This window comes from Hemitrygon akajei, chromosome 13 (assembly GCF_048418815.1).
Source record: "Hemitrygon akajei chromosome 13, sHemAka1.3, whole genome shotgun sequence".
NCBI lineage: Eukaryota > Metazoa > Chordata > Chondrichthyes > Myliobatiformes > Dasyatidae > Hemitrygon > Hemitrygon akajei.
Window position 1 is genome coordinate 9,150,163 of NC_133136.1, and position 22,931 is coordinate 9,173,093.

Consider the following 22,931-nt stretch of genomic DNA (forward strand, 5'->3'; position numbering starts at 1 on the left):
GCATCACAGTCTGGTAGAGAGGGGGCGGGGTTGGTTACTACTGCATAGGATTGAAAGAAGCTGTGAACTCAGTCAGCTCCATCATGGGCACTAGCCTCCACTGCATCCAGGACAACTTCAAGGAGCAATGTCTGAAAAATTAGGTATCCATCCTTAATGACACTCATCACCCAGGACATGACCTCTTCTCATTGCTATCATCAGGAAGGAGTTACAGGAGCCTGAAGGCATTCACTCAGCGATTTGGGAACAGCTTTATGGACATTGAAGCTATGAACACTACCTCACTTATTTTTTCTTTTTTTCGCACCACTTATTTAATTTAACCATATATACTTACTGTAATTCACAGTTTTTATTATTATGTATTGCAATGTACTGCTGTCATATAACAACAAATTTCACAACATAGGCCAGTGAGATTAAACCTGAATTTGGTTCTTGCATGATAAAAAAACTCCTGACGTATTGATCTATCTCATCATGACCTTTGCACCTTATATGATTACCTGCACTGCACTTTCTCTGTAACTGTATCACTTTATTCTGTATTCTGCTATTGGACTTTAACTTTTCACTCTGTAATACCTTGATGTACTCATATATGACATAATCGACCTGGACAGCATGCAAAGTAGGCTTTTCACTCTATCTCAGTACATTTGACTATAATAAACCAATTACTTAAGGGTAGTTTTTCCATAAATTCTACTGTATTTTTTATTTTCCTGTAAATGCCTGTAAAAAATGAATCTCAAGGTAATATATGGTGATATACTGTATACATAATTTGATAATAAATTTACATTGAACTTTGAACCAATTTCCATAAATACTGCTTGACTGGCTGAGTTCTTAAAATAGTTCTGATTTTGCTGTAGTTAGTGTTCACTTCATTAATGGAAAAGGAATTCTTTTGTCATTCTAGAATAGCTGTCTGCTAGCTACAACATAAATTTTACATAATTATATCCCACTACACAGATCACATTAAACTTCTTTGTAATCTTCTTCTAACTATCTTTGAGATAAGATAACAAGCTAAAACAATGCAAGATCTCCTTATTGCACCATTCTCCTGGAGAAAAATTACCCTATTTGTTCTATAAATGTGGTATTCTTCAACAAAAATCACAAGTGTCTTTGAAAATATTTTTTAAACTTCAGGCTTTTTTGTGGGTGGTGGGGTGGAGACACCTCTCTACCTGCTCCCATGGCTTTGCATGACCCTGATCGGGGGCTAAGCAGGTGCTACACTTGTCCAAGAGTGACCCGTAGGCTAGCAGAGGATAGGAGTGCCTCACACCTCCTTTAGTAGAGACCCACCCTGCCATCATAGTTCCTTGGCTAAACCGATTGCTGGCTCCTTTCCTTGACCTGACCACAATCTCAGATCCCTGACCTGATCGCAATCTCGGTTTCTTCATTTTGACTGCTTATTGAACTTGATGTCAAACCCTTGCTCTGATCTCAATTCAACCCTCATCAACAATCCCTGACTCTAACATATAGACTGATGTAGAGTCCAAAATCTCTGATCTAAACCTGAGTGCAGATCCCCATTACTGATTGATCGCCAGGCTTCAGTCACCAACCCCACTGTTGCAATTCCAGAAACTAATTGAAGGAAAAACACAGGAGTCAGGATACTTGTCCACTTAGTTTTTCTTTTCTTTTTTTTTTAGTGAGGCACTCACATATGTTGGGTGGCAGGGTGGGTCTCTACCAAAGGAAGTGTGAGGCACTCCTATCCTCTGCTAGCCTATGGGTCACTCTTGGACAAGTGTAGCACCTACTTAGCCCCTCTGATCAGGGTCATGCACAGCCATGGGAGCAGCTGGTGGATGGTTGTATGAGCAGCTGGTGCATATCCTGGTTATGTGACCACTGACGCCAGGCAGACCATCTTTGAAAAGTATTGATAATAGCTGGGGTCACCTGTCTTATAAACATAGAAAACCTACAGCACAATACAGGCCCTTCGGCCCACAAAGTTGTGCCGAACATGTCCCTACCTTAGAAATTACTAGGGTTACCTACAGCCCTCTATTTTACTAAGCTCCATGTACATATCTAAAAGCCTCTTAAAAGACCCTATTGTATCTGCCTCCACCACCGTTGCCGGCAGCCCATTCTGCACACTCACCACTCTCTGAGTAAAAAACTTATCTCTGACATCTCCTCTGTACCTACTCCCCAGCATCTTAAACCTGTGTCCTCTTGTAAAGACACTGTCTGGAAGAAGGCAATGGCAAACAACTTCTGTAGAAAACTTTGCCAAGAGCCATGATAGCCCACATCATACGATAAGGCACATAATGATGATGATGATGACACCCGCATATGACATGTTGCATAATGAAGTATACCATTCGCGTACTTCTTACATTTAACCCATAATGAAACAAATGTTTAATCAAACAATATTTAAGGATTCAAAGTGTAATCAAAGAATGCATAAATTATACAGCTTCGCTCACAGGTAGCCACAAAGCAAGAAATCCGAAAGAACCCAATTAAAGAAAATAAAATAAAAGACCAACACCCGATGCCCAAGAGAAAAAGGTAAAAAAACATAAATCATATAACAATTACAGCATGGAAACAGGCCATCTCGGCCCTTCTAGTCCGTGCCGAATGCTTACTCTCACCTAGTCCCACTGGTCCACACTCAGCCCATTACTCTCCATTCCTTTCCTGTCCATATACCTATCCAATTTTACTTTAAGTGACAATATCGAACCTGCCTCTACCACTTCTACTAGAAGCTCGTTCCACACAGCTACTACTCTCTGAGTAAAGAAATTCCCCCTCATGTTACCCTTAAACTTTTACCCCCTAACTCTCAACTCATGTCCTCTTGTTTGAATCTCCCCTACTCTCAATGGAAAAAGCCTATCCACGTCAACTCTATCTATCCCCCTCATAATTTTAAATACCTCTATCAAGTCCCCCCTCAACCTTCTACACTCCAAAGAATATGGACCTAACTTGTTCAACCTTTCCCTGTAACTTAGGTGCTGAAACACAGGTAGCATTCTAAGTAAATCTTCTCTGTACTCTCTCTATTTTGTTGACATCTTTCCTATAATTCAGTGACCAGAACTGTGCACAATACCCCAAATTCGGCCTTACCAATGCCTTGTACAATTTTAACATCACATGCCAACTCCTATACTCAATGCTCTGATTTATAAAGGCCAACATACCAAAAGCTTTCTTCATCACCCTATCCACATGAGATTCCACCTTCAGGGAACTATACACCATTATTCCTAGATCACTCTGTTCTACTGCATTCTTCAATGCCCTACCATTTACCATGTATGTCCTATTTGGATTATTCCTTCTAAAATGTAGCACCTCACTCACTCAATCATGCAAACAATTGATGCGAACAAACAAACAACATTCCAAACCAAACTGAGTCCTCGGATTCGAACCCCCGGAGCAGCCCAGAGTAGGCCCAAAGCCTCACTTATTAGACCATCATATTAGTGGGCACGGAGAACAGCAGTTGGGGCAGTTGACATAGCCTCAGCGCCATGGCAAGGTCCACCGCAGAGAACGAGCAAAATCAGCCCTTCTCTCAACCGACACCCTGTCTTTTCGGTTTATTCGGACCAGTGTTTAAATTGATTAAACAACAGAACAGCAAAAGGCTCCGGCACCCTGGAGAAGGAATGAACACCATGAAAAGCGAGCAAAATCAATTCTCACCTCTGATCTGGCCTAGTGTTTAAACTGTCTAAATAGCAGATCATAGCTCACTCTAGGATCTGGCTGCTGCAAAGGGCTTGGGGCCTAGACCATGCCACCCAGTGGCTCACTCTGGACCCAGGTTTTGTCGCCCATCCCGAAGCCGCTCTCAAGCTCTTCAAATCAGCTTGGTGTCCCAAACGACCCAACCTCACATTTCGGTCAGTTATACAGACATTGGAACTCCACTGCTCCAAATTCTCCTCTCTGACTGGCTCATGCCATCTGCATCGATTCTGCAACACACCGTTCCGCTAGCCATCAATCTCCTCCTCACTGTTTGCAGCAATAACTTAATACAATTTACCCCAGAAAAGGAGTTTTTAGTGATGCATTTCTCACCTCTTGAACTACCAGTAGGCTGTTGCATGAGTTCAGGTGTGCCATATTAACCAGAAGTATTTACAATACTACTCAAATGTTACTGAAAAATTAATTACACTACACCCACCACTGACCATCACTTCACCCTTTCCATCTTCCAGTCCTGAACCTTGGAACTGAGTTGTACAATTATTACCTCCAGCACCCTGTTCAATGAAGCTCACTTTGAATATAAAGAAACGCAATCTGCTGATTTGTTTAACCAAATGTCTCATCAAAGTTCAAAGTAAATTTATTATCAAAGTACGTGTATAACATCATATACAACCATGAGGTTCATTTTCTTGTGGGCATAATCAATAAATCTATAGAATAATAAATCCATACCAAATCAGTGAAGGACCACACCACTTGGGCATTCAACTGATGTACAAAAGACAACCAACTGTACAAATTGAAAAACGAAGAAATAGCTATTATAATTAAATAGGCAATAACTATTGTGAACATGAAATGAAGAGTCATTGAAAGTGAGTCCATAGATTGTGGAAACATTTCAATGTTGGGGTGACTGAAGTTGAGTGAAGTTGAGCCCTTTGGTTCAAGCATAATGGTTGAGGTGTGAGTCCTTCATTATAATATTAGACACCAACACAGATACAGTTATTAATACTGTAGCTTTGAACTGTTCTGAGTTTCTATTAGAAGTGATTGATTTGCTAGTGGCAAGAAAAGTTGAATATTTTGCACAATATAGGACTATCAGAAATTTGGAGAAGGAGTCTGGCCCGTCAAACTTGCTCCACCATTGGGTAAGAACATGATGCATCTGTGTGTGGCTCAGCTGCACCTACCTGCCTTTTCCCAAAACCCTTAATGTTCCTGCTTTATAAAAACATATCTATTGAAGGGGCTCAGCATGCTTATTCCTTTCCATAGATGCTACCTGACTTGCTGAGTTTCTCCAGCATTTTGTTTGCATTGCTGTGGATTTCCAGCATCTGCAGAATCTCTTGTGTTTATCTGTCGTAAATCTATTTAATGAGATAGACTCTACTGCTTCTCTGGGTACAGAATTCCACAGACCCACTACTCTATGGGAAAAGCAGAGGTACAGATTTTAATATTCTTCCAAAGCTTGTAACCAAATGTAAATAATGAATATTGAATACTGTAAATGGTAACTGAAGATAATGGATCTAGAAGAGGGCAGAACCCACAGTCTTAACCTTCGGTCCAGCTTTACTGGTATCCCTTTGTTTTTATTTACTTGTAAGAAGTCCAGTGGTTGATTTTAAACATTTCATGCTCCATTTTCATGCTTCTAAATGGTTCTGTCTCCATCTGGTATGGAGGGGCCAATTCCCCTTGCCAGAAAAAGCTGCCAAAGGCTGTAGACTCAATTAGCTCCATCGCGGGCAAAAGCTTCCCCACCATCAGGGACATCTTCAAAAGGCAGTGTTTCCAAGAAGGTAGCATCCATCATGAAGAACTTTCGCCATCCAGGACATGCTCTCTTTGCATTGCTACCACCAGGGAGGAGATACAGGGGTCTGAAGATGCACACTCACTCAACATTTTAGGAACAGCTTCTTCCCCTCTGCCGTCAGATTTCTGAACAGACCAAGAACTCATGAACACTACCTCAATATTTTGCTCTCTTTCTGCACTACTTATATTTTTATATTTTTACTGGGTGTTGGGGGTCCTTAATGCTGTCCCCAGTGCCCATGATGGAGATGGCTGAGTGTACAATGCTCTGCAGCTTTTTTTAATCCTGTTCAGTGGCTCCTGTATACAAGGTGGTGATGCGACCAGTTAGAATGTTCTCCACGGGGATACTACTCTCTGGCAGGGGAATCAGCACATAGAGACATTCAGTTCAAAGTTCCTTCACTGGTGCCAGTGATAAGCCATGGAACTCCCTCCCCAACAGCACCATACTTACAAGAAGTAGTGTTTTAGGAAATTAACTCATCACCATCCACTCAAGGTTGATCTGTGTGATAAACGACATAGTGTGGACAGCTAGAGACACTGTCGCAGAGTGGGAATGGCTGATACAAGAGACATTAGCTGCCTGCTATGCCCTGTGGTATTTTGCTGAGTATTGTGGATATGCTCTTTTGGATTCCCCCAGGATAGTCAGAAGTGTTGATTTATTTATTTGGAGATACAGAGCAGTAACAGGCCCTCCTGGCCCATTTACACCCACGTGACCAATTAACCTACCAACCCATATGTCTTTGGAATGTGAAGGAAACCGGAGCACCTGGAGGAAACCCGCTGGGTCACGGGGAGAAAGTACTTATAGATAGCGGTTAGGATAGTGCAAGTGTTACGCTAACTGCTACGAACAACTCTTTCCACTGTATATTTTAATGTACATGTGATAAATAAATCTGAATAAAGAATAAAAGGGTACGATTTTAAGATAATTGGAAGAAAGAATGGGGGAATGTCAGAGGTAGCTTTTTTTTTACACAGAGACTGGTGGATGCGTGAAACATGCTGCCATAGGTGGAGTTAGAAGCAGATACTTTAGGGACATTTAAGAAACTCTTAGATAGGCACATGGATGGAAGAATGGAGGGCTACTTTGGAGGGAAAGGCTAGATTGATTTTACTTACTGCCCATTATGCCACTGGCATGTAAGGCACCAATGAAAGTCCTCCATCTCTGTTACACTCAGATGTAGAAGGATTCTTCATTGCTTTTTCCACAACAGTTTTGTTTGACCAGTCAGGGTTGTTAGCCCTGACCTGAACCCCGGAGCCTGGAGGACTGGTGGACCATTCTTAGTCTGGCCTCTACCCTTTGACCTGTTTGGCATGGGTGACTCGATCAAGAACCAAAGCACAAGGACCTGACTCTGTCCAGCATAGCTCTCACTGAGGAATGCAAGCCTTCAAACCCTACAACAAAGTTATGATCCTCTTGGAGGTAAATTAATCTTGGAATAGGTTAAAAGGTCAGCGCAACATTGTGGGCCATAGGGCCTGTACTGTGCTGTACTGCTCTATGTAACCCACAGCTTTGCTGTGTGAGAATTGCAGACGTGCAGAATGCAGGATTGGATGACATAATTGACCAGTGATAGTTTCAACAATAATACAGGAGTATTATGATGGCATAAAGAGGTGATATCTGAAAAGGATGTTTCCAATAGTGAAGAACCAAAGACCAGAGGGCACAGCCTCAGAATAGAAGGACACTTGTAAATTTTTATAGTTGTTACCATGGAGAGCACTCTAACTGGCTGCATCACCATCTGGTATGAATGGGGGTTGGGGGCTGGTGGTGGGGTGTGAGTGCTACTGCACAGGATCAAAATAAGCTGCAGAGAGTTGTAAAATTAGTCAGCTCCATCATGGGCACTGGCCTCCCCAGCATCAAAGACATTTGGGTCGTGATGAGACCACACCTGGAGTATTGTGTACAGTTTTGGTCTCCAGGGTTAAGGAAGGACGTCCTGGCTGTAGAGGAAGTGCAGCGTAGATTCACGAGGTTAATTCCTGGGATGTCCGGACTGTCTTACGCAGAGAGGTTAGAGAGACTGGGCTTGTACACGCTGGAATTAAGGAGATTGAGAGGGGATCTGATTGCAACATATAAGATTATTAAGGGATTGGACAAGATAGAGGCAGGAAATATGTTCCAGATGCTGGGAGAGTCCAGTACCAGAGGGCATGGTTTGAGAATAAGGGGTAGGTCATTTAGGACAGAGTTAAAGAAAAACTTCTTCTCCCAGAGAGCTGTGGGGGTCTGGAATGCACTGCCTCGGAAGGTAGTGGAGGCCAATTCTCTGGATGCTTTCAATAAGGACCCCCATCACCCAGGTCATGCCTTGTTCTCATTACTACCATTAAGGAGGAGGTACAGAAGCTTGATGATACACCTTTATAGATTCAGGAACAGCTTCAACCCCTCTGCCATCTGATTTCTGAATGGACATTGAACCAATGAACAGTACCTCACTACTTTTTTGTTTCTATTTTTGCATTTCTTATTCAATTTAATTATTTAGTATATATATTGTACTTACAGTAATTCAGTTTTTTTCTACTATTACGTATTGCATTGGTTCCTAAGGTTGTCACAGCCAGGGGTGGTAGTGGGGATAATCTCCCACTACCTATAAAGTGCTCCAGATGGCATGCATCACTTAACAGCCTCTGACAACCAAGTCCAACTCTTGGCCTTCACATGTGGCTTGGCTACTAGGCCCGACAGAACTCTTTCTCCTGACAAGCGAAGGGGCAAAGGTGGACTACTGGCACCTCAAAACCAGTTGCTTTGGGCAGGTGGGGCTCGTCAGCCTTGGATGGCAGCTCACCTGATTTTAAACCTCCGCTACTTGCGGCCATACCTTCCCATGGGAAAGGCTTCGGGAGTAAACCGCGAGGAAGAAATCCGGAGCTGGGATCCCTAAGGCAGTTTGATGTTGTTTACAACTTCACTCTGACAACCTCTGTGACAACACTGGTGCCAGGCTGTACTGGCACTTGCCCTTCCCTTGGAATACATCAGTGACATGGAGATGGGGAACCCGCTGCATGGGCAACAGCCAGTTCTTCAAATCTTCCCGCCCAGGCTTGCACCCTGGAGAGGACACAGTCCACCAGAGGCTCAAACCCATGACCCCCAGGATAGATGGCTACCTACTTCGTATTACATTGTACTGCTGTCACAAAGACAACAAATTTGACGACCTATGCCAGTTATATCAAATCTGATTCTGAGGATGTCCCTATAGAACAGCAATGGTCTTATTGTCTTCTTCAGGAAGAAAGAGCACCTTGGTTTCTGTGACTAACTATGCTTTCTCATAGTGATGTTGGTTGAGGGAGGAATTTTAACAAAGGCAAGTTGAGAACTGCATTATTTCTAATGCCAGATAAACAACATTCCGCCCGAAGGAAAAACATCTTAAGCCAAACAACCTCCTACAGTACTGAATTCATGACCTGTGCTCCCACCTGTAGATCCAGTTTGCTTTCCTGTTGCACCATAGTCTCTGTCACAACATTTAACAAGACATAGCTTGAGTAACACACTCAAAATACTGGAGGAACTCAGCAGGTCAGGCAGCGTCTATGGAAATGTAGGTCCAGAGGAAGTTCACAAGAATGATCTCAGGAATGCTATGAGGAGTATTTGATGGCTCAGGGTCTGTATTCACTGGGGTTTAGTAGAATAGGGGAAGGGTGATCTCACTGAAACCTATCAAATATTGAAAGATCTGGATAGAGTAGACATGGAGAGGATATTTCCTACAGTGGAAGAAGTCTAGGACCACAAGACACAGCCTCAGAATAGAAATATGTGTAGTCAGAACAGCACTGAGGAGAGTTTTATTTAGTCAAAGGGTGGTGAATCTCTGGAATTTATTGCCACAGTCAGTTGTGGAGACAAGTCAAGCAGAGATTGCTAGGTTCTTGGTTAGTCAGGGTGCCAAAGCCTATAGGGAGAGGCAGGAAATGTGGTTGAGAGGGATAATGGATCAGTCACGATGGGGTGGCAGAGCAGACTCAATGTGCTGAATGGCCTAATTCTACTCCTATGTCTTGTGGTATGGTCTTATGGTTTTGATAAAACAATGCATTCTTGTATCCAACTCGATAAGAGAGAAAAACACCAACTCCAATTATCTACTTAAAACTACAAAACTACGTTTATTAGGACAGAACACAGCAAGCATTAAAATAATTATCCAGGCATGCTTGGGCCCCTCTCACTGCAGCACTCCTCCAGTACTGCCTGATCTGTGATACTGTTCATGGCCAGCCCAACAGTGAAGCCCCAAAAGAACTACCCCAAGCCCCCAAATGCTCTATTTTATAGTGTTCCACTGATACGAAATTCTGCTGTGAGTGGACCAATACATAGCACCATCTCAAACCACTGAATTAGAACCAATCATCACTCGTCATCTCTATTTACAAATACCATCCCTTGAGGACCTCCATTAGTCTGGGTTAACTATGGATGGGGCATCCCAGTTGCCTACATGAAATGCACACCAGTACGATATGGAGAGACAACAGCACCCATACAACAGGCCACCCCTCTCCACGCAGCTGATAAGCCCAAAGGAACATTAGAGATCAATACAGTTCAGCACCAGCGGCATCGCAGCAGTTGCCGGTCAGTGTTGAACGGAATTTAAGACAGCCTTAGGGAATTCAGCTCTGGATGTTCCCCTCGGGGTTTACTCCCAATGCCTTCCCCATGAGTGGGTATAGCCACAAAGCAGTAGAGGTTTGAGATCAGAGTTTTCCTCCTCCAAGATGAGCTGCCAACCATAGCAGACAAGCCTCGTCTGTCTAAAGTGACTGGTTTTTAAGGCCAGTAGCCTGCCTTTGCCCCTTCTCCTGTCAGTAGAAAGGGTTCCACCAGGCTTGTGAAGGCCAGGAGCTGGACCTAGTTGTCAGAGACAGCTTGAGATGCATGCCACTGAGAGCATTAACAGCAATTGGGGGCTTAATCCCACCATTTCCCCTGGCTAAAAACAACCTCAGTGAGTCCCTTACCTGTGTTCAACTAACTTCCACAATGTTCCCACATTAGGAACCTGCAGCCAGCTCTGCGACATTCAAGGCCACAGTGGTGGCGAGATGTTCAACAAGCACAAAGATTAACCCTTTACAATACAGGAGGGGAACAAACAGTTGACTTATTGGGCCAAGACCCTTCATCAGGAGATGTTTATGATTTGCCACACCATACCTGTGTAGCCAGTTCTTCGTTTTCTTGTAGAAGAGCGCAAAGCTCTGCATCCTTGGCTTTAATCTCATCCAGAATCTGATGATACTTGGAGCACAGTTCAGTCATAGACGGGTCAGATTCATTTGTATCAGATGACTCTGCCAGTGGTATCTGTAAAAAATCACATAAAGTGTTATAAGTCCATGTGATATAGGAAAAGAATGAGGCCATTTGGTCCATCACATCTGCTCTACCATTTCATCATGGCTGGCCCATTTTCCTCTCAGTCCCAATATCCAGCCTCCTCCCAGTAACCCTTCATGCCCTGACTGATCAAGAACTTATCAACCTCAGTGGAGGCTAGCTCAGTAAATATATAAATATTTTAAAAGACAAGGCTGGGTAGATTTTTGCATAGTAGGGGAATTGAGTTATGGAGAAAAGGCAGGTAGGTGGAGGTGAGTCCATGGTCAGATCAGCCATGATCTTGTTGAATGGTGGAGCGGGCTCGATGGGCCGGATGGCCAACTCCTGCTCCTATTTCTTATGTTCTTGTTTTCTCTGCCCTAAATATACTCAATGACTTGGCCATTGGGTTATTGTTACTTTGGTAAAATTCCATCTTCCCCAGAACATACTGGTGCAATCCTGCACTGCCAGCATTGAGACCATCCTTACATGACACTCAGGTTGTATTATTATTTTTTGTGCTTCTGCATGTTTACTGCTATCTTATATATGCTACAGGAATGTGTGGTGTGTGCTGTGCATGACTGTGTGTGGTGTTTTGCACCATGGCCCTGGAAGAATGCTGTTTTATCTGGTTACATTCATGGGTATTCACGCATGGTTGAATGACGATTAAATGTGAGCATCAACTATAAAGTTCTGGTTTGTTGCCACATCCTCTCACAACATATGAAAACTAAAGTAAACTGTCAGGTCAGAAGAAAAGACTACCATCACTGCAGAACTTGTATGTGTCCGGGACAAAGAAACAGACAGGAAAAATCATTGCGGACACCACTCACTCAGCAAACTGCCTTTTCCAAAAGCCCCCTCCTGGAATACACTTTAGGGCTATTAACAAAATAACCTCACGCCATCTTAAAAGTTTCTTCCCCAGGCAGTTAATCTGATCAACCATTCTATGTAGCCCCCCCCCCCCCCCCACCCCCAGTCACTGCATTGCGTTGTAAACACTTCAAACCACTTTTTTATAATGCTGTTTATATCTACAGGGAGCATTGTCGCAGGAAAGTAGCATCCAGCATCAGGGACCCTACCACACAGGCCATCAGGAAGAAGGTACCAAAGCCTTGGGACTCACACCACCAGATTCAGGAATAGTTATTACCCTTCAACCATCAGGTTCTTGAACCAGAAGGGACAACTTCTCAATTTCACTCACCCCATCACTGATCTATGGATTCACTTTCAAGGACCAATCATCTCATGTTCTCGATCGTTCAAGGTTCAAAGTACATTTATTATCAAAGTACAGATATGTCACCATATACAACCCTGGGATTCATTTTCTTGCAGGCATAGTAAATAAATACATAATAGAATTAATAACCAGAATAGGATCAATGGAAGATCTCACCAGCTGGGCATTCAACCAATGTGCAAAAGACAACAAACTGCAAATACAAAATGAAAGAAATAATAATGATAATAATAGTAAGTAAATAAACAATAAATATTGAGAACATGAAATGAAGAGTCCTTCAGAGTGAGTTCACTAGATTGTAGGATCATTTCAATGATGGACGAGTAAAGTTTAGTGAAGTTATCCCCTCTGGTTCAAGACCATGATGTTTGAGGAGTAGTAACTGTTCCTGAACCTGGTGGTGTGAGTTCTGAGGCTCCTGTACCTCCTTCCTGATGGCAGCAATGAGGAGAGAGCATGATCTGTGTGGTGGGGGTCCCTGATGATGTAAGCTACTTTCCTGCGACAATGCTCCATGTAGATGTGCTCAATTGTGGGAAGGCCATAAGGATTTGGAGAATGGGAATCCTAGCAAACTGGTTTGTAATTCACAAAAATTTATTGTGCTTGCAGGAGAATGAATGTATGGTAAATGGAAGGCTTTTAAACATGAAATAGGGAGAATTCAGGTACAGCATGTTCTATTTGGAATGAAGGGAAAACAGGCAAGATTAGGGAATCTTGGATGAAGAAGAATACTGAGAAAATCTGGTCAGGAAAAAGAAGGAAGAATATGCTCGATATCGGATCTAGGATCAAGCAGTCGCTTGAGTATAAAGAATATTGGAATACATTTAAGAGTGAAATTAGAAAATTAGATTTAGAGTTGGCAACAATATTGATTTAGGGGTGCCATGATAGCGTACTAGTTAGTGCAACACTATTAAGTTCGGGGCTTTGAATCTCACTGCTGTCTGTAATGGAGTTTGTACATTCTCTCCTTGACTGTGTGGGTTTCCTCCGGGTGCTCTGGTTTTCTACCGTAGTCCAAAGATGTACAGTCAGGGTTAGTCATTTGTGGGCATGCCATATTGGCACTGGAACTCTTGGGCTGCTCAATAATTTGATTTAACACAAACGATGCATTTTTATGTACATGTGACAAGTAAAGCTAACCTTTGATCTCAAACACAGATTTTGCAAATACCGGAAATCTAGAGTAACACACACAAAATGCTGGAGGAACTCAGCAGGTCAGACAGCTTCTATAGAGAAGAATAAAGAGTGAGTGTAATCTTTAATCTTTTCTAACTTCCAGAAAGTGCTCCTCTCTGATTTCCTACTCTTGATTTTCCCTTATCCCTGTGCCCTCTTTACCTCCTGTCTTCACCTTACCCCCACCCTTGTGTGACCTACTCATTATCCACATCTTCCTCACTCTGATTCCTCACTTCCTTCTCTCTATCACACAGTTTACTCTTTTCTCCTATTGGATTCCTTCTTCTTCAGACCTTTGCCCTTTCTGCCTATTACCTCCCAGATTCTCAATCATTCGCTTTTACCCCTTCCCTCCCCCACCTTCCTATTTTCCTGTCTCACCTATTACCTACCAGCACATAGTCCTCTCCTTCACCGTCCCCCCCCAGACTTTTATTCCAGCCTCTGACCACTGTCTTGGTCCATCAGCCCAAAATGCTGACTGTTCATTCCCCTCCATAAACGTTGCCTGACCTACTGAGTTCCTTGAGTATGTTATGTGTTTTGCTTCAGATTTCCAGAATCTGCAGAAGCTCTTGTGTCTGAATTCTCTGGTGGAGCTTGGACAAGATTTGTGTTGATATCCCAAAATTGCCATCACAATGTTGGCAAATGCCAGCAGTTCAAATTCCTGACCATAAACTACACTCAGTGGCCATGTTATTAGGTAAATCTGTACAACTGCTCATTAATTAAATATCTCATCAGCCAATCATATGGTAGCAACTGCATAAAAACATACAAAGGCAACACGAGTGAATCTGCAGATGCTGGAAATAAATAAAAACACAAAATGCTGGCAGAACTCAGCAGGCCAGACAGCATCTATGGGAGGAGGTAGTGACGACGATTCAGGCCAAAACCCTTCATCAGGAAACCCTTCATCGGGCCAAAACCCTCCTGATGAAGGGTTTCGGCTCAAAACGTCGTCACTACCTCCTTCCATAGATGCTGTCTGGCCTGCTGAGTTCTGCCAGAATTTTGTGTTTTTATAAAAACATACAAATATGGTCAAGAGGTTCAGTTGTTGTTCAGACCAAACATCAGAATGAGAAAAAAATTTGATATGAGTGACTTTGACCGTGGAATGATTGTTGGTGCCAGACGGGGTGGTTTGAGTATCTCAGAAGCTGCTGATCTCCTGGGATTTTCATATGACAGTCTTTAGAGTTTACAAAGAATGGTGCAAGAAACAAAAAAACAAGTGAGTTGCAGTTCTGTGAGCAATAATTGCTTTGTTATTGGGAGAGATCAGAGGAGAATGGCCAGACCGGTTCAAACTGGTGACAGTAAATCAAATTAACACATTTTACAACAGAAGTGTGCAGAAGAGCATCTCTGAATGCACAACACGTTGAACCTTGAAGTGGATGGGCTACAGCAGCAGAAGGCAATGAACATACACTCAGAGACCATTTGAGTAGATACACGAGGTAGCTAATAAAGTGGCCATTGAGTGTATATCTCAATTCCAAACAAAGCAATTCATTAATGGAAGGGTCTCAGCCCGAAACGTCGACAGTGGAAGGGTCTCGGCCCAAAACGTCGACAGTGGAAGAGTCGCGGCCCGAAACGTCGACAGTGGAAGGGTCTCGGCCCGAAACGTCGACAGTGGAAGGGTCGCGGCCCGAAACGTCGACAGTGGAAGAGTCGAGGCCCGAAACGTCGACAGTGGAAGGGTCTTGGCCCAAAACGTCAACAGTGGAAGGGTCTCGACCCGAAATGTCGACAGTGGAAGGGTCGTGGCCCGAAACGTCGACAGTGCTTCTCCTTATAGCTGCTGCCTGGCCTGCTGTGTTCCACCAGCATTTTGTGTGTGTTGTCTGAATTTCCAGCATCTGCAGATTTCGTCGTGTTTGCTAATTAATGGAGCAGCTTTCGGGGAATTTTTATCAAGGTAGGTGGAGCAGAAATCCATTGTTATGAATAGAAATTCCCAAGGAATGGCAATGAAGTACAATATTAGGTGTGACAACAAAGATAACTCTTGCATCACTTAGGGTGTAGCATGGAACAGGTGGTGTCATATAGTGAGTCAAATCATATTTTGTTGTGGGCGTATGTACTCAAGTAAAAACAACATTAAAAGTTAAAATATGACTAAGTTAGTCATAAGGTGATTTAATAGAGGTGTACAATGTCAGAATCAGAATCAGGTTTAATATCACTGGCATATTGTATGTCATGAATTTTGTTGTTTTTCAGCAGTGGTATAGTTCAATATATAATTATTTTTTAAAAACTGTATATTATAATGTTATATATAAATATGTATATGCCAATAAGTGGTTCAAAAAGAGAGCAAATAAAGAAAAAAAAGAGAGGTAGCATACATGGGTTCAATGTCCATTCAGAATTCTAATGGCTTAAAACTCACACTACCAGGGGTTCAGGATCAGTAATTGACCCTCAACCATCAGGCTCTTGAACCAGAGGGGATAACTTCTCTCAACTTCACTCACCCCTTCACTGCTGCTCCCACAGCCTATGGATTCACTTTCAAGGACTCTTCACCTCATATTCTTGAAAATGAATCTCAGGATTGTATATGGTGACATTTATGTATTTTGATAATAAATTTACTTTGAACTTTGAAGTTTGAAGAAGCTGTTCCTATACTGTTGAGTACAAGATGATAAGAGGCATCGATCGAGTGGACAGCCAGAGACATCTATCCAGGATAGAAATGGCTAATACATGGGGACATAATTTTAAGGTGATTGCAGGAACATATCGGGGAGGATGTCGAGGTAAGTTTTTTTTCTACAGAGTGGTAAGTCCATGGAATGCTCTGCCAGTGGTGGTCACAGAGGCAAATACAGAAAGGACATTTAATAAACAAATAGGCATATAGATAATAGAAAAATGGGTAATGCAGGGTGAAAGGATTAGACTGATTTCTGAGTAAATTTAAAGGTCCACACAACATCGTGGATCGACTAGCCTGCACTGCACTGTACTGTACTGTTCAATGTTCTATGTACTATATTAGAGGACTAGACGGAAACAAAATTTCTATTGATACTATATTTTCAAAACCTTTACACACAACAAATCAATTAACAGATGATGAAGAGTATTGATAATGGCTGGGGTCACCTATCCTGTAAAGACACACTCCAGAAAAAGACAATGGCAAACCCGCTTCTGTAGAAAACTTGCCAACAACAATCATGGTCATGGAAAGACCATGATCGCCTACATCATTCTAGACATGTTACAAAACAAACAACTGACAAGGACGGAACAATTACATCTTTTTTAGAAGTGCATTTGTTTTCTCCCCAGTTTAAACTTAATTTAATTATGATGGGTGTAAATTGGGTAAATGTATGCAGGCTTTTTCCCCTAAGTTTGGGTGAGATCATTGGTTGAGGGTGAAAGGTGAAAAGTTTGATTGGAACACAAGGGGGAACTTTTTTACTCAGAGATTGGTGGGAGTGTGGAACGAGCTGAGGGAGGAAGTGATGAATATGGGTTCAATTTCAACATTACGATAGGATAGGTATATGGATGGAAGGGGTATGGAGGTTATGGCCCAGGTGCAGATCAATGGGACCAGTCAGAATAATAGTCCAGCTTGGACTAGATGAGTCAACAGGTCTGTTTCTGTGCTACAATGTTCTATGACTCTATGATTCAATTAACGCAATTTAATTTAACTTCATTTTGGTTTTTTTCTAATTGGTTCATGTGATTTTGAATACTTCTCAATGTCAAAGATATTCACAGAGTTTAAATAACAAAGAGCATTTTGACATGAATACTGGATGTTATATAGAACATGGAACAGTACAGTACAGTGCAATACAAGGTCTTAAGCCCATGACGTTGTGTCGGCTATTTTACCTACACTAAGATCAATCTAACCCTTGCCACCTACAGAACCCTCCACTTTCCTATCATCAATATGCCTATCTAAGAGTTTCTTAAGTGTCCCTTATGTATCTGCTCTACCACCACCCCTGGCAGGGGTCTCCATGCACCCAATACACTGTGTAAATATCCTATCTCTGACCTCCCCCTATACTTTCCTCCAATCACCTTAAAATTATGCTCCCTCGTATTAGCCATTTTCACTCTGGGAAAAAGTCAGTATTGCCATCTGCTTGTGCTAGCTGACCCTTGCTCTCTGCTGCCACAGGCTTCTCTCATGCACTGGGAATCAGCTTCCTTGAGGAAGATGGTGCCCTGGACCAACTAGAATGAACAACATAATCTGGTGCAGAAGCAACTGACAACTTCAAGGCAGAGGAAGGCCTAACCCACTGTGAGACAAGTAAAAAGTTTAAAGTTCAAAGTAATTGTATTTTCAAAGTATATACTGTATATGTCACCATATACAATCCTGAGATTCATTTTCTTGTTGGCATACTCAATAAATCCATAATAGAATCAATGAAAGACTGTACCAACTCGGGCATTCAACCACTGTGCAGAGACAATAAACTGTGCAAGGTCAAAGAGGACTAATAATAATAATAAATAAGCAATAAATATCAAGAATATGAGATGAGGAATCTTTAAAGGAGAGTGCATAGGTTTTGGGAACATTTCAATAAAGGGGCAAATGAACTTGAGTGAAGTTATCCCCTTTGGTTCAAGAGCCTGATGGTTCAGGGCTAATAACTGTTCCTAAGCATCATGGTGTCCTATTGATAATGGATTACCGTTGGCATGATGCTGAGGGTAGCCAGCAGTGTCATACCCTGGTGAGATAGGGACATGCCTATCCTAGCCTGCAAAGTTAGCTCTGGCAGACAGGAAGGTGGTTCTGCAGTGTGTCATGGAAATCGAAGGGGATGACAAAGCACAGAGAATGTCCTGGTCATCCACTGCAACCAAGGAAGGACCCAGTTTGTGTCACTTCTTTGTACCACCGGACGTGGATTTCTGAAGTCAAGATAGTGGAACTGGCCCAGTGCAATGGCTTTTCCGCTTTCAAAATTCTCCCGCCAAAAGTCCCCTGTCATTGTTGGACACGACAGACAACCATCACAGTTGACATACAGCAACTTTCCCCTACCCTATATCCTATGACTAAGTACAGCTCTAATGCCATATTTAGGTTTGCTAATGACATCTTTGTTATTGACCAAATCAAATCTAGATGCAAATTGGCATAAAAGAGGGAGTTTGAAAATTTGGTTGAATGGTGCCTCAACAACAACTTCTCACCCACCATCAGCAAAACCAATGAACTGATTGTTGATTGGAGGAGAAGGGAACTGGAGGTCCATGAGCCAGTTTTCTTCGGGAAACTGGAGGTGGAGAGGGTCAGTAACTTTAAATACATGGCATCACCATTTCAGAGAATTTGGCCTGGGACCAGCAAGTCAGTGCCATTATAAGAAGGTACAACAGCACCTCTACTTTCTAAGAGATTTGCGTAGATTTGACATGTCATCTAAATCTTCGACAGTCTTCCTTAGATGCACAGTGGACAGTATCCTGACTGGTTGTATCATGACCTGGTTTGGAAACACCAGTACCCAGGAACAGGAATGTTCACAAAAACTGGTGGATACAGCTCAGCCCATCACAGGCAAAGCCACCCCCATTATAGAGCACGTTCACAAGGAGCACTGCCAGAAGAAAGCAGCATCAATCATCAAGGACCTCCACCATCTAAGCCATGCTCTCTTCTCACTATTATCATAGTTGGGCAGGAGGTAAGGAGCCGTAGGTCCCACTCCACCAGTCACAGAGTCATAGAGAAGCACAGCACAGAAACAGGCCCTTCAGCCCTTCTAATCCATGCTAAAGCCATTTAAACTACCTACTCCTATTGACTGGCTCCAGTACCATAGCCTTCCATACCCTACCATCCATGTACCATCCCAAACTTCTCTTAAACAATCTTGCATGTACCACTTGTGCTGGCAGCTCATTCCACACTCTCACGACCCTCTGACCCTTCATATTCCCTTAAACATCTCACCCTTCATATTTAACCAATGTCATCTAGCTGTTGTCCCACCCAACCTCAATGGAAAAACCATGCTTGCATTTACCCTATCTATACCCTTCATAATTTTATATACCTCTATCAAACCTCCTCTCAATCTTTGATGTTCTAAAGAATGCAGTCCTACCCTATTCAATCTTTCCTTATAACTCAGGTCCTCTAGACCCAGCAACATCCTTGTAAAGGTTCTCTGTACTCTTTCAACCTTATTTACCCCATTCCTGTAGGTATGATGTAAACAACAAACTGCACACAATACTCCAAATTAGGGCTCTCCAATGTCTTATACAACTTCAACATAATATCCCATCTACTGTATGCAATACATTGATTTATGAAGGCCAATGTACCAAAAGCTTTCTTTACAGCCCGATCTACCTGTGATGCCATTTTCAATCAATTATGCCTTTGTATTCCCAGATCCCTTTGTTCTACCACACTCCTCAGTGCCCGACTCTTCATTGTGTAAGACCTACCCTGGTTGGCCCTACCAAATGCAAATCCTCGCACTTGCCTGCATTAAATTCCATCTGCAATTTTTCAGCCCATTTTTCCAGTTGATCTAGATCCCTCTGGAAGCCGTGAAAGCCTTCCTCACTGTCCACTACACCTCCAATCTTAGTGTCATCCACAAATTTGCTGATCCAGTTTACCACATTTTCATCCAGATCACTGATATAGATGATAAACAGGAAAGGACCCAGCACTGATTCCTGCTGCACACCACTAGTCACAGGCCTCCAGTCAGATAGGTAACCCTCTATTACTACTCAAACACGAGGAAAACTGCAGATGCTAGAAATTCAAGCAACACACACAAAATGCTGGTGGAACACTGCAGGCCAGGCAGCATCTATAGGGAGAAGCACTGTTGATGTTTTGGGCCGAGACCCTTCGACAGGACTAACTGAAAGGAAAGGTAGTAAGAGATTTGAAAGTAGGAGGGGGAGGAGGAAATCTGAAATGATAGGAGAAGACCGTGGAGGGTGAGGTGAAGCTGAGAGCCGGAAAGGTAATTGGCAAAAGGGATACAGAGCTGGAGAAGGGAAAGGATCATGGGATGGGAGGCCTACGGAGAAATAAAGGGGGAGGGGAGCACCAGAGGGAGATAAAGAACAGGCAGAGTGATGGGCAGAGAGAGAGACTAAAAAAGGTGGAGGGGGAAAAAGATTAAATATATCATGCAAACACAAAGAAATCTGCAGATGCTGGAAATTCAAACCCTTCGTCAGGACGAAGGGTCTCAGCCCGAAACGTCGACAGTGCTTCTCCTTATAGATGCTGCCTGGCCTGCTGTGTTCTACCAGCATTTTGTGTGTGTTGTTTAAATATATCAGGGATGAGGTAAGAAGGGGAGGAGGGGCATTAATCTATCTGCCCATCACTCTGCCTGTTCTCCATCTCCCTCTGGTGCTCTCCTCCCCCTTTCTTTCTCCCTAGGCCTCCTGTCCCATGATCCTTTCCCTTCTCCAGCTCTGTATCACTTTCGCCAATCCCCTTTCCAGCTCTTAGCTTCACCCCACCCCCTGCGGTCTTCTCCTATCATTTCGCATTTCCCCCTCCCCCTCCTACTTTCAAATCTTTTACTATCTTTCCTTTCAGTTAGTCCAGACGAAGGGTCTCGGCCCGAAACATCGACAGTGCTTCTCCCTAGATGCTGCCTGGCCTGCTGTGTTCCACCAGCATTTTGTGTGTGTTACCTCTATTACTACTCTCTGGCTTCTCTCACAAAGCCAATGCCTAATCCAATTTACTACCTCATCCTAAATGCCGAATCACTGAACCTTCTTGACCAGCCTGCCATGTGCGACTTTGTCAACTACTTTACAAAGTTCATGTAGTCAACATCCAGTGCCTTGTCTTCATCCACTTTCCTGGTAACTTCCTCAAAAATCTTTATAAGATTACTTAGACATGACCTGCAACACAGGAAGCACTGCTGACCATCCTTAATCAGTCCATGTCTATCCAAATACTCATATATCCAATTCTTTAAAATACATTCCAATAACTTTCCCTCAACTAATGTTGGACCCATCAGCCTATAAATTCCTGGTTTTGGATGTATTATGTTTCTTCATTTTCCTGTAACTGCCTGCAAGAAAATGGATCACAATGTAGAATATGGTGATGCAGTATGCATATTTTAATAATTAACTTACTTTGACTTTGACATCGTCCGCCAGCTGCAGTAAGATCAACAAACATATCTAATAGTACCTTTACCTCTTGAGTTGGGCTGTGAATTAGTCCATCTTCAGCTTCAAACATCTCCCATCGCAGATTCTGTAGTGTAATTCGCATCTAGGAGGATAACAGTTTGGGAAAAATCAGAATTTCAACAACTCTGAATCTGTTGATAAATCAAATTCTTGGGGCTCCTGTGGATTTTGTCTAAAATGAAAAGTAGTTCTTCGCCTGTTTTTGCTAAATGTTTAATGCTTTATAACACTCGTAACACAAAATAATAATTGTCTGAAATCTCAAAAGTTCAGTGTCCATAATCAGAATCAGAATCAGGTTTATTATCAGATATACATTGTGAAATTTGTTGCTTACCAACAGCAGTACAGTGCAATACATAAAGTATTACTATAAGTTACAATAAGAAATATAAAAAGTGCAAAAAGAGAACAAAGTAGTGAGGTATTCATGAACCATTCAGAAATCTGATGATAGAGGGAAAGAAGCTGTTCCTAAAATGTTGAGTGCATTTTTTCAGGCTCCTGCACCTCTTCCCTGATGGTAGTAATGAGAAGAGGATGTGTCCTGGATCTTCAGGGTCCTTAATGACAGATGTCACCTTCTTGATAGACATCTCCATAACCTATTGAAGATGTCCTCAATGGTGGGGAGGGTTGTACCCATGATGGTGTTCACAGGGTTTCTCATACTTCCTTCAAGTTCTCCAGGTCCAATTTCCCAGGCTTTTCCTTAAACTAACTGGGACCCTAAATTCCGCACTTCCATAACACTCACTGGACACTACTTCCCACACTCGATTTAAATCATCAGGGACCCATTCTGCATTCCCTTTAAACTGGATAAATTAAAATGCTGCTACTAAATATCTAAAGAATATGAATTAAAATTATGTTGGAATATTAATAAATCTACAGAAACCCTGCCACTCTGACACCACCAAATTTGTAAGGGTATCAGATTATCAGAGTTAGAATATAGAACATAGAACAGTAGAGCACATGAGAAAGCCCTACAATGTTGTGCTCAACTAATAAAATTAGTAATCAAATGACCCATTACTTGTCTATCACTGAACTGTTCCCAAAAACTATGGACGTCAAGGATGTCTTAGAGCAGTTGCAGAAGATTCTCAAGGGGGATGATGAGCAGCCATAGGTCATGGTGCATATTGGCACTAGTGACATACGTAGCAAGGGGAAGAGATCCTCACAGTGAGTTTTGGGAATTAGGAAAGAGGCTGAGGAGAAAGACTTTCAAAGTAGCAATCTCTGGATTAC

General features: G+C 42.5%; 1 protein-coding gene across 4 annotated transcripts in view; it reads right to left on the minus strand.

Annotated features, from left to right (window-relative positions):
- The window catches only part of LOC140737629 (coiled-coil domain-containing protein 68-like), a 101,485-nt gene that overhangs the window by 58,004 nt on the left and 20,550 nt on the right, over positions 1-22,931 (minus strand). For 3 of the 4 annotated variants that reach the window (XM_073064111.1, XM_073064109.1, XM_073064110.1), the window contains exons 3-4: positions 21,670-21,753; positions 10,814-10,963 (exon numbers count right to left, since the gene is read on the minus strand). In XM_073064111.1, coding sequence (XP_072920212.1) covers positions 10,814-10,963; positions 21,670-21,753 — 234 coding nt within the window. The remainder of the gene's footprint in view (positions 1-10,813; positions 10,964-21,669; positions 21,754-22,931) is intronic. The other variant, XM_073064112.1, reaches the window with a different exon arrangement.